Source organism: Chionomys nivalis, chromosome 16 (genome assembly GCF_950005125.1).
Source record: "Chionomys nivalis chromosome 16, mChiNiv1.1, whole genome shotgun sequence".
Taxonomy (NCBI): Eukaryota; Metazoa; Chordata; class Mammalia; order Rodentia; family Cricetidae; genus Chionomys; species Chionomys nivalis.
This window is the reverse complement of record NC_080101.1, coordinates 17,842,819-17,855,314: the sequence shown is the minus strand read 5'-3', so window position 1 is coordinate 17,855,314 and position 12,496 is coordinate 17,842,819. Positions and strand designations below refer to the sequence as shown.

Here is a 12,496-nt window from a genome sequence, read left to right as displayed (position 1 = left end):
TTCCTCTTGCTATCCCTCTACTTCTCCTCACCTTCCTCCTTGTCCTTTTCCTCACCCTGCTCCTTTGAAATGGAGTCTTACAGAGCCAAACCTGACCTGAAACTTAGTGCCTTGTCTATGCTAGCCCCGCACTTTCCTGCCTCCATCTCCCAAGTGTGCTGACATCGAACTTAATCATTTTCTCTGGCCTTTGTCCTTTGTCACTCAGTTGTTCAACAAGTAGTGAATGAGTCTTTGGGCTCAGTCTTCCGGGTTGATGCCTTGCACACCAAGTTTGTGGGTGTAAAGGAGTTCCAGCTTTTCGCTGCCTTATTTAAGATTTACAGAACTCTTTCCAGGAGAGTTCTTCCCTGGTGACTCTGGGCTCCACGGCCTTGTGGCTTCTGGCTGAAAATGGCACTCAGTGGTTTGGTTGCATTTCTGCAGCTTTTCCTCCTGGGCTCCTGGCAGCACTGCAGCATGCTCTGCTCTGCCTTGCTACACCCATGTCGTCACTCCGGAGGCCACACTCTCCGGTTTCACGTCTCACTGTAGCAGCGAGTGCCAGTTGAGTAGGGGGTGATGAGATGGACCATCCATCTTGTGGTAAGCTGGTGACATTACCATATTTTTTTTTTTGCAACCCTCACTGGGAGCCGAGTCACAATGGGCCTGATTCAGGCCGTTTCTTGCCCAGGGTAATTTTGAGAGGTGTGAAGTCAAGAAAGACCCGTGAGTTCTCACAGAAATATGAGTTCCTATAGCCAAGGCAGGATTCAGTCCATACCAGTTTAGTTTACACATGTATGTAAGTGAGGGATTTGGTCTGTTTTAACTTATGTCTTAGTTTAGAAATGGGAAGTTTTGTATTTCATTTTTTTAATTTTTAAAAGTACATTTAGTTATTTATTGTGGAGGGTGGATTGTGCAGATATCTTCAAATGGTAACACCAATATTAACTGATATATCCATATATAACCCTGTGACACCTAATAGAGGTTGCCTCATAACAGGCTTTTAATCACTTGTAAAGTCATGTGTTAGTTATTATTGCTATTAACATTTGAACTCAGAGCGTGACTCTGAATGCTTAGACCTTTGGGTAAAATTCTTAATGATGCTCTGTGAAATTAGCAACTGTAAAGAAAAGTAACCGAGGTGGTAGAGGAATAGAAAGGGGGATCCATACCAAGGGGATTTGGGAGACCCGATAATTGATTGCGGGGAAACAGACCGTTGTGTGACTGAATAGCTGTCCTCGTGGCATCCGAGGTATTGTTACGTGGAAGAGTGTGCCCAGCTGTTCCTTATCTCCACTGAAGTTGACAGATCTAGGGCAGATGGGCCAGGCTGGAGCCAAAGAATAAAAGAAGGAAGCAGTAAAGATGACAAGATAAATCAGGAACAAGTATAGAAGGAATGGGAGGGCTGCGGCCTCATGGAAGTGCCAAAAATGATCATGGCAGCCCTTTCCGTGAGTTCAACCTCAGTATGAAATTGATCCCTGTTGTCGCTACTACCCCGCTGTCCCCTACACAGTGTTCAGGGTCTTAGTCAGGTCTACTTTACGTGATGTACAGAAGTTCGTGCCTGATATTGTTGAAATGATGGTTCTCGACCAGCCCTTCCAGCTTCCCAGGGGTGCACTGCCGTGCTGGAATTTTGGGGTATACAGGAATGATCACTAGAAGAATCTGGTGGATGAATACCGTAGAAGCTGCTAAACATACCACAAGCCCACAGGACAGTGCTCCACAACAAAGAACTGTCTAGCCCCAGATGTCAGCCATGCTCTTCAGGAACCCAGGAGTAGGGGAGTAGAAGATACTAGCACAGACTTCCTCAGGCTAGCTAGCTTATGGCAAGGCATTCTCCCCCCATCCCGCCCTCCACTTACACCAAACCGTGGAACTGAATGGCTCAGAAGACTGTTAAACATTTGCTGTTCTAAGAAAATATGTGGATTACTTTATAATCATGTGTTTCTTAGCTGTCTGCTATACTGTAGTCTAAAAAATATTTATATTTCTAAATAAGCTACTGGATCTTTGTAGAGGGAAAATAACATATGCATTAGATCTCTGGGGAGTATAATGTAGGCACACACCCTCCATGCTTTCTCTCCCCAGCATCTTGCTGGCCGATGAGGCACTATATTCAAGAGCTCCAAGGCAGTGAGTGGCCCACAGTTAGGATGTTGTGGTTGAGACGAAGACGTGACGTTGGGTGGGAGAAATTCCTTCGGGCCCGAAGGCAGCCAGTAACGAAGGAGGAGGCAGTCGCATGGGTGTGCAAAAGACTAACATCGCTTCTCAGTGTCTCTGGGAATAAAATCATGCTTTTCTGACTTAATAATACATTGCTGTTTCTAAATACTATAAGTATATGTTGTGTGCGTCCATGTGTAAACTTCCGGAGTCTTCTGAAATCCAGACTCAGCATGAAAACACATGCTATATTTGATTCTTGCATATATAGCACAGATTTTAATTTTATCCCAGTTATGGATATCTGGCACATGTGCCAATACTCTGGGCAGACTGGTGTGAAATTTAATTTGAGCAGTTAAACACAAGGGTGAGAGAGTGCAAAATACACACGCGCATGCATTTCCAGCCCTCCAACATTTGGCATGTGGCTGAGAAAGACACCCAAGTCCGCTCTTTCCTGCTGAGTTTTCTTCCTCTTGTGGCAATCGGATCACACATTTTTCTAGAGTGGCGCAAACCTTCAGTGGTTCCAACAGGGGTCCCCACCTCCCTCCTCAATGCTGCCCACAACCGTTTCACTTGTAAGCTAAGTGTACTTAGGCGGTTTCTAGATTCGTTGTTTTAATTGAGATCCCCTTATTTTCGGGACCAGAGAGAGGCGTATTTGAAAACATCTTCACGGGGCAGGACGGGGGGGGGGTGGTAGGAATAAAAGTAGCAATGAGGCCAACCTCTCAGCCCTGTCCGTTGCCGTGTCTGAACTTTAGAACGTTTTTAAAGGTTGTTCGTCACTGGAGGTATACCTCAGTGATGGAGCGCTAGCCGAGCCTGTGTGAGACCCTGGTTTTCATCCATGGGATAGAAGTACACTACTGTTCCTTATTTCTATTTGTTCTGAAAATGGGAGTAACTCTAACCATGATGTTATCAGAAGGGGAAACACAGTGGTGGCACTTGGGTACCCAGTTGATACCCGTTTCCTTCTCTCGGAGATACCTTCCTTCTCTCGGAGATACCTGGCATCCAGTCATTATTGCCCTCGCCGGAGGACATTATAGTAGGTTTTGTCAATGGTTGCTAATGTTGGTAAAGATGGCAGCCACTTCCACACCCAACCTGCCTTTGCCACCTCCCCTTAGAAGTTATCTAACACCTTTCCATCTGCTCCACATCTGTTTCTACATCACTGTTGGTATTAAGTACACAGAAGCTTTTGGTCTCAAAGGACCCAGGTGTGCCAGAGGATTGTGCGCCATGTGGGGACATCAGGGAGGGCCACTGTGCATGTGTGTGTTGTTCACAGACCAAGACCCACGAGGAGTTATCGGAATTGAGTGGGTCCATTATTTTTATGTCCCCGAGAAGAAACATGTGCTTTCTGTCGGTAAAAACGCCCATCTCTCCGTTCAATTTGTTTCCACAGAAGAGCGCGTTGTCCCCATTGAAGTGTGCCGTTCCAAACTGTCAAAATACTTGCAGGGAGTTGTTTTCCGCTGTGATAAATGTACCTTCACCTGCTCCAGTGACGAGAGCCTGCAGCAACACATAGAAAAGCACAATGAACTGAAACCTTACAAATGCCAGCTCTGCTACTATGAGACCAAGCACACGGAAGAACTGGACAGTCACCTCCGGGATGAGCATAAGGTACTAGCCCAGGACTTCCTGCCTCCCTCCCCTCCCCACCTCCGCACTCCTGTGGGGAGGGCCCCCGTGGGGAGACAGGTCACTGTAGTCATACCTACTGTGTGCGAGACAGGGAGATGAATTAAAGTAATAATTACAGTAAGCCTTCATTTTCTTAGAATAAAAGAAATATTAAGATCCTTGTAGACCTTGTTCGGAAAAGTAGGTAGAGTGGAGAAGACAGTCATACCACCACCATCCAAATCGTTGGGGGATCTTTTCTTTACTTGATTTCATTTGTTTTACAGAATTTTGTTTATATTATGTATAAAGCGCCTTATCTTGCTCTTTTTTGTTTGTTTGTTTTATATCCTGACTATAATTTTGCTGTCTTATTTTAAATGTGTTTTGCTATCACAGTAGGCAGGCTTCCTGGAAAGGGCAGTCAGTGGCTCTGTTGGGCTTTGATTTCTGTGATTTCACTGGCAATTGCTCAAACCCACCATTACCACAACAAGAAAGAGACCATGGCCAGTGTATCACTGAATGAACACAGTAGTTTTCGAATAAAACTTTGCTCAGCCAAAGGAGACAGAGTGTGGGTTCTTAGTTCCCACCCCTTGACTCTCAGTCATGTAAGTTCTTTCCAGGTTTTGCTATTGACAGAGTCTTTCAAAGGCATTGCTATGAATATCTGAACAATTTAAGAAACCGATTATTTGGGCTGGAGAGATGGCTCAGAGGTGAAGAGCATTGCCCGCTCTTCCAAAGGTCCTGAGTTCAATTCCCAGCAACCACATGGTGGCTCACAACCATCTGTAATGAGGTCTGGTGCCCTCTTCTGGCCTGCAGGCATACACACAGACAGAATATTGTATACATAATAAATAAATAATTAAAAAAAAAAAAGAAAAGAAACCGATTATTCTAATGGATTAAGAAGGACATGTGATGAAGATTTGTGGGGTAAATTCTCTTCTGTGTTTTGCTGAGAATCAGAGCCATCCTCCATGACTGACTGTCTTACTTGGGGTAGGGCTTATTTGGTTTACCGTGGCTCTAGGCGATTACTTCAGGTTTTGCATATGGCCTCCAGCACAGGAGGAGTTATGATTAGTAATTGTTTCTGAGAATAGCCTATTGAAATCCTTTCAAATGAACTGAGTCCAAAACATCTACCAAGCATTTACTCGAGAAAAACACTTTTGATGCCGCTTCCACTTTTCTCGTTCTACATCCTCTCCTGTAGAAGCTCAGCCATGCTTTCTTCATCTTCCAGTCCCAAGTTATAAATATTTCAGTCTGAATCATCCCTTGGTAAGGGCTAGAATTTTTCTGCTGGGTTCTGAGCTTTGTCTCAGGACCACAATTTGATGACTTGATAGCAATTTCCGGTTGCCTGTGACGGCCTCGGAAGTTAAAGCTGAGCAAGGAAGCCAAGGTTATCTCGTTGGAAGTTTTCGTATTCTTTGAAACGTTGTCTGTCTCTCCGAGCGTTGCTCATCCTAACTCACAGGGAAATGTATTCCAGATTAAGTTTCTTGTAGCCGTTCATGTGCGCATCATTTCCACACGGTCATCTGTTGGTCATGGCGTTCGAGCTTTCAGGCTGTTACCTGGGAACAGGATAAGTCACTGTTGTTGACAGTGACTGACAACCACTGAATTAGTCTCAATTCTTCCCGAGTTGTTGCAGTGGCTTCTGAGCTACTAAGAAACCCAGAGAGGGTTAGAAACCAAACAAAATAATGGAGTCAGCCAGAGGCTTCCTGGACAGGATGTTGAAGTCTGGAGCTAGGGAATGTGGGTTGGGAAGTGGGGTTCTCCAGAAAGAGGGAACCAGCTTCAGAACTTTTGCCCCATTGCTGATTGTGTATGCATTAGGAAGCTGCTTCAGTGTGGCGGTTGTTTTCTGGCTTAACCACAGGAATTGTTGTACCGTGCTCAGAGGTCTGGTAAGAGCAGGCAAAATCCTTGTACTTCCTGCATGTTGGCACTCAGTCTTATGCTCTAGAGACTGTGAATTCGATTGTGCTCCAATACAGCAAAAATTGTATAAAACATAAAGGCAACCATGCTATCAAAGGCCTAAAATACGAAATTAGTAACAATATCTTGTATTTTAGATCACTTCTGTTATACCTTTACCATGTTACGGTATGTTTTTAAACCTTGTCCTTTCTTGTGGCTGACGAGTGTATAAGTCCAATGAGCACCTACCAAGGGCTGAGGAGTCACCACCTTGAGCATGCCCAGTGAGTTCCATCTTTGTCTCTGTTCCTAAGTTTCTGAGATTCATGTTAAATAGAAGCACTTTCTTTTTCTCATTTTCTATTCTTTTTTCACCTCTTAAATGACAATTCTCAGATGATGGGCACTGGTTCTGGGCCCCAGGAGAACATGGCTGTTCATCAGGGTGAACAGTGTGTACACGTGTCAGAATTCATGGGAAAGGTATGGGGCTGGAGGTGTGCTCAGGAGACTTGCTGAGGATACAAATGGAGACGTTAATGACTTTATCACAAAAACGAGGAATTAAAGCCTGAGAGAATGAATCAGAAAGAAATATCGCTTATTTTATTTGCCAATCTTAGTAGCTACAAAATCCTGAAGAAACTACATGAAAGCTACTAGAATACTCAGGAGCTTATCGACGTAGCAGGATATAAGATAGGTACACAAAAATGAATTCCTAAATGCTGAGAACAAAAATTATAAAAGACTAATTGTATCTATTAGCATCAAAATAACAACCTAGTTATTGAGAGCTACAGTGAAAGAGGAAACTAATTTAGTATTGATCATTTTTCCTAAACTAACCTACAGATTTAATATAATCTCCGTTCAAAACTTTGAGAAGTATTTTTTTATAGAAATTGTTAAACAGAATCTAAAATTTGTGTGGTGGTGGATTAGTCCGGTGCTTCTCAAACTATGGGTCACAACATCTTTGGGGGGTTGAATGACCTTGTCATGGGACCACATATGAGATATCTTACTTATCAGATATTTGCATTATGGTTCATAACAGTAACAAAATTACTATTATGAAATAAAAATGAAATAATTTTATGGTTGGGATCACCGCACCGTGAGGAACTGTATTAATGGACTGCAGCATTAGAAAGGTTAAGAACCAATGAATTTGTCTAAATGGTGAAAAGAAACAAAGTTGGGAGACTCAGTCCTTCTTGCTTTCAAAATGAAGTGAAGTTATAGTAACTAAAAGAATGCGCCATTGGTACAAGCACAGACACATAGTTTAAAGGAAGAGGAAAAAAAGTCCAAGAATAGACTGTCATGTAAATGTGGTCCATTGGTTTCCACCAAGCATGTCAATACAGTAGAGAGATGGCATTCTTTCAAAGGTAATTCTGAAACAGCTGGGTTTACACATATAAGTTTCAACCCTTGGTCTTTACATAACTCTACAAAAAAAATCTGTTAAAATTGATCATATTTGGGCTAACCTATAGACATTAGTGAAATAAGGAATTCTGAGACATTGGGTGACAGAATAATACTTAGATAAAGCATAAAAGTTGTAGGCATTAAGAGAAAAAAGAATATAAGTTGAATGTCATCAGAATTAAATGTTTGCTCTTTAAAAGATGGCATTAAGAAAAGAGGTCAAGAAACAAACCTAAAACAGATATTAGACAATTATTTATGCACCAGGCCACGGAACCAGTTCTACTCAGTGTGAGTGAAAAATTGAATAGCCAACTTTCTAGAAAAGGACAAAAAAGTGGGTAAATGCTCCATTCAAAGATGCTTGGCACAATCTACCACCAGCAAAGCAGAGATTAAGGAGGTAGTAAGTTTTCACCAAGGTGGTTGATCCCAGGCTGTCAGTACTATGCTGTCAATACTGAGTTGTTGTTGGGAATGTGGAGGAAGGTGGAAAACACCATGGCGTGCTGGTAGGAGCGTACAAGATTACAGCTGCTCTGGAGTACTTTGAAAAGCTGTTTAATATTAGGCATCGTGTTGACATCAGACCCAGCAATCCTCCTACTCTGGCTGTCTTAGTTAATTTTCTATTACTGTGAGGAAATGCCATGACCACTCTTATAAAGAAAGCATTTAATTGGAGCTGGCTTACAATCAGAGGTTTAGTCCATTCCTGTCATGGTGGGAAACATGGTAGTCCATAGGCAGATAGGGTGCTGGAAATGGAACTGAGAGTTCTACACCTGGATCCCCAGGCAGCAGGAAGAGAGACACTGGACCTGGCTTGGACTCTTGAAACCTCAAAGCCCACCCATGGTGACATACTTCCTCCAAGGAGGCCACACCCACTCCAACCAGAGGACACCTCCTAATCCCTGCGAAGTAGCATCATTCCTAATGACCAAGCATTCAAGTCCGTGAGCCTGTGGGGGCCATTCTTCTTCACACCACCACACTGTCTTAAAGTAGATGGGTAGATGAAATACAGACTGTCTATCCAGTGGAAAGCTGCCCACGAGTAAGGAATGGATTACTGGCCTTTTATGGCATGGATGGATCTCAGATCACAGTAGATGGACAGAAGCCAGACTTCGGTTTCATGTGACTTTCTGGAAAATACATAAATGTAGCGACAGGAAGCAGCTCAGAACTTGCCTGGGACTGACTCTTGAAAGTAAGGCTTGATTATAAAGGATGTGAGGGATGGATCAGAGGAAAGGATATTTCTAAGCTGCCTAGGGTGAGGGTTGTACCAATGAGTAAATCTACTTTTTTTTTTTTTAGAAAAAAAAATTAGTTGTTCATTTAAAATAGATAAATTAGATGGTCAGTGAATTATACTCCAATTCCCAAACTCATCCCCATAGTAAGTCCTCAGTAGTTGCTAAGTTTCTGAAGTATGTCCTACTAAATTGATCGTTGGACCAATAGAGCCTGATTAATGCATGAGCTGCCAACAATAAAACCCGAGTTGAGGATGGCTGCCACGTTTTCAATAAGACACTGTTGAGTGTAGTGCTTTTTATATTCTGCCGCAAATTGCTTGAGAGGATGTTGCATGGGGAAGAAAACCTAAGGGAAAGTAAGGCACCATAGGATGTGTTTTCCCATGAAAGGATTTTATTAATCAGAGCTGGGCTTTTCAGCCTGGGCCATCTGAATGCTCACCGCCAAAGCTGGAGACCCGAAGCGGATCTTTAAAGACACCAATACCGTGTGCCAGGTGGACGGAAAGCTGTTAATATCAGAAAGGGTCCTCGAAGTCAAATACATCATTGCATTTACGAACCAAAATGTCAAGGGCACTTGACGTAGGCTGTCATGTTTATCCTCAGAAGCCAGAGTGCAGAGGAGAAGGAACGACAATCAGAACCCTCATTTTAGAGGTGACAAACAGAAACCTGTCCTTCCAGACCCTTCTCCATCAGTGAGCGAGGAATCGTGTAATCTCTCCTGGGATCTAAAGTAAAGAGTGCAGCTGTTTCATTTTATCACCCGTTCACTCCCTGCCTGTTTCCCATTTCACTAGATCCTCTGGAAGGCCTCATTTTCGTTTCTGTCCATTTCTCCTCCTTCTCCCCTCCCCCTGTACATACACGAGAAAAATCTTAGCAACACTACTTCCAAAAAAAAAAAAAAAAGCTTACATTTCTCACTTCAAAAAAGCACACATTTTTAAAAGAAAATTTTAAGTATATGCAGTACCTTGTTAATGCTCGTTATGATTCTGAAATCTCTTTTCCACTTAAAGGAACATAAAAATATATTATTTCCAACTTGGTTTTCTCATAAAATTATCATGTTCAGTATATTACATTTAGGGCAGTCTATTCAGGCATTATACATTTACTAATTGAGTTTACTTTGAAGTGGTTTTAATTTTTTATACAAATGGAGCCTCAAGCAATTGAACTCCAAGAAATGTGTATTTTTGACTCTGTGTGTGTGTGTGTGTGTGTGTGTGTGTGTGTGTGTGTATGTGTATGTGTATGTACGCGTGTAGGCAAGCAGCCGTTTTCAGGAAACAACAGAACCTTCAACCCAGAAACAAACAGCAAGTTCTGGGCCCTTGGTTCAGTTTTCTGAATTCATGAAATACACAGTGCTACAAGTTTCAGAGAAGGAGTTTAGGGTTAAACGATAGTGTTTGGGGAGATCTGCTTGTGTTGATTCTCCGAGGCCACCAATAGAGTCTGGCCTCGATTTGGAGAACAGAGTTCATATTCAGCTGGACTGGGTGGACCAAAGAGTTCCCTTGGCTGACTCAGAAGGAGATAGTACACCCAGTGGAGGAAGAGGAGAGATGGAGGTATTGTGCGGCCTTTTCAAAGTATGGCCTACCAAATTGGTTGTTGGACTAATAGAACCTTATTAATGCATAATTGAGGCATTAACCCAGGAAGTGGAGAGGGGCAGGGCAGGATCATGTCTCTGTCACTCTGTGTATCTCTCAGATTTACTCCCTAATATTTATCTTTGATTTTTATTCTTTAATAAAATAATTTTAAAATCAATATGATAAATCTTCCCTCATTTCAAACTATCAGATATACCTTTATCCACATTTTTTTATTGCAATTAATTTCTGGGCTAACTACCAGTGGACAGTCCAAGGCTTCCGAAGACTTCCACAGGCTCTAGGCCTCCCTGGAGGTTTGTGTTATCTCAACATTGCTCTCCCTCCTGTTGGCTTTGTTTGTTGATGTGTCAACTGGACATCTGTCTCTTCATGGGGTTGAGAAGGCAGAGAAGCCAGAATCAGACAAGTAAGAAATGTGACCATTTTTCAGAAGTGTGTGCCTCCAAGAGCCTTGGACAATATTTATCAAGTCAACATTAGACAAAGATGTTATTTACCCATAACCTTTGAAAGTATCCACTAGCTTCCCCAGTCAAAACCCAGTGCTCCCACTCCAACTTGCTTCTCTGCAAGCACATTCCTGAATTTCTTTCCACATCTAACACTGCCTCTCCTGCTATAGACACTCAACTAAATGAATCTGGAATTGCTTCTCAAAGATGAAATTTGAAGAAGCCTGTTTGTTCAAGTTAGCGAAACTTAGTGGCCTTGCCAGCATCTTTTGCCTTTGTGTTTTGGGTTCAGAAGCCTGGCAACAGCTCAGCTGATCGGGTCAGAGCTTGTTGATGCTGCCCTTCTCCTGGCTTCCTTCAGCACTTGTGTCTGGAGTTATACACCAAGGTTTCCAAATAAGTAGACTTCATCTGGACTTCGGTCAAGTTAAGTCTGTCAAAAACTCAACTGTGTTTCAAGAAAGTGGATCTGGTCCTTGTCTTCTGTGCTCCATGTCTAGTTATTCCATGATCCTCTGTTTGTACTGTTCTTAACAGAACTTTTATTTTGAAGGACACATCTCAAGGCATGCTACTTGCCCATTAGAGTTTACAACACAACATTGTTATCGATACCGTTTTTTCTTTCTTTCTTTTCTTTCTTTTTTTTTTTCCTGAACTAGCAAGTCTCACCATAGCAGGCATTTGTTTCCTGCATCCTGCAAGTGCTTTTGTACTGTCACGGGTGGTTTGCTACAGGAGGGAAAAAAAAAGAAAAGAAAAGAAAACAAACAGAGATATGACTCCTGAAGAGAAGAGAACCCACTTCATGACTCTAGCATGTGTGTCCTCTCATCTTCTGACGTGGAAAACCACTGTAACTTTGTACACAGCAGTCCAAGGTGAAGAGGATGCCTGTCAAAACTACTGCATACATTTATAGTCTATAACAGATATTTACTAAGTACTTTTTAATCTTGTAGAAAATGTCTAGTTTTATTTTCACACCAGCAATCAAATCCATGGGATGCGAACGTTATGAATTCTTTATGCATTGTAGTCTCATGGGTTTTCATGTCACCCGATAAAGTTAAATAACGCTCCTAGCATGTGAAGTGCACACCTGACCTAACAGTCTGCACTGGCCATACACAGCAAAGTAAGACGTGTTTGCTACCCCTAAGCAGATAGGACACACAAGGTTAAACCAAGACTGAGGATCCAGCATGCTCTGTTCTTGATAGAAGCAACCATAATGAGATAGCACACCAGCCCAGCTCACAGCGGCCTCTGAAGAACTTTCAGACCACCTAGCTGCTTTACTTGCCTGGGATGTCTTCCTTTCCTTTTCTTCCAACTTAGTTGAGGCATAGTTGGCAACTAAAACAATGTATTATTGAGGTTCACCATGTGATGCTGTGGAACCCTTGGAGGAAGAGCCCCCTTGCGCACTGCTGGTAAGAATGGAAATTCATACAGCCTTTGTGGAGAAGGGCAGGAGGTTCCTCGAGAAGATAAAAAAACTGAGCTAGACCTGGTGACTCAGACCTGTGAACCCAGTCATTCCAGATGCTGAAATAAGATGCCTGGAAGGTCAAGGCCTGCCTTAGCTTTGGAGTAAGTTCAAGGTCAGGCTGGACAGCCTACCATGATAGTGAGACACTGTCTCACGTATAAAAAGTAGAAAACAGTAAAAGGACTGGAGATACAGCTTAGTGGGAGTCATGAGTGGAGTACATTGGACCAACTGTCCCTCTTCTGAATATGTAAGGAAAAGACGATCTGGTATCCCCTCTCCCCTGAGACCATGTGCTCCTTCTGTCATCGTATTGTTTACATGGAAACCACCAAAGCATCTGCTGGTGTGTAATAAATGAAGAAAATGGTGGTGTGCATGATGGAATATTATTCAACCAGAAAAAGGAAAGGAATCCTG

At 42.6% G+C, this 12,496-nt stretch overlaps 1 protein-coding gene across 2 annotated transcripts in view; it reads left to right on the top strand.

The window, feature by feature from the left end:
* Znf462 (zinc finger protein 462) overlaps nt 1-12,496 on the top strand; it is a 132,600-nt gene that overhangs the window by 106,079 nt on the left and 14,025 nt on the right. For both annotated transcript variants that reach the window (XM_057790567.1, XM_057790568.1), the window contains exon 10: nt 3,614-3,837. In XM_057790567.1, coding sequence (XP_057646550.1) covers nt 3,614-3,837 — 224 coding nt within the window. The remainder of the gene's footprint in view (nt 1-3,613; nt 3,838-12,496) is intronic.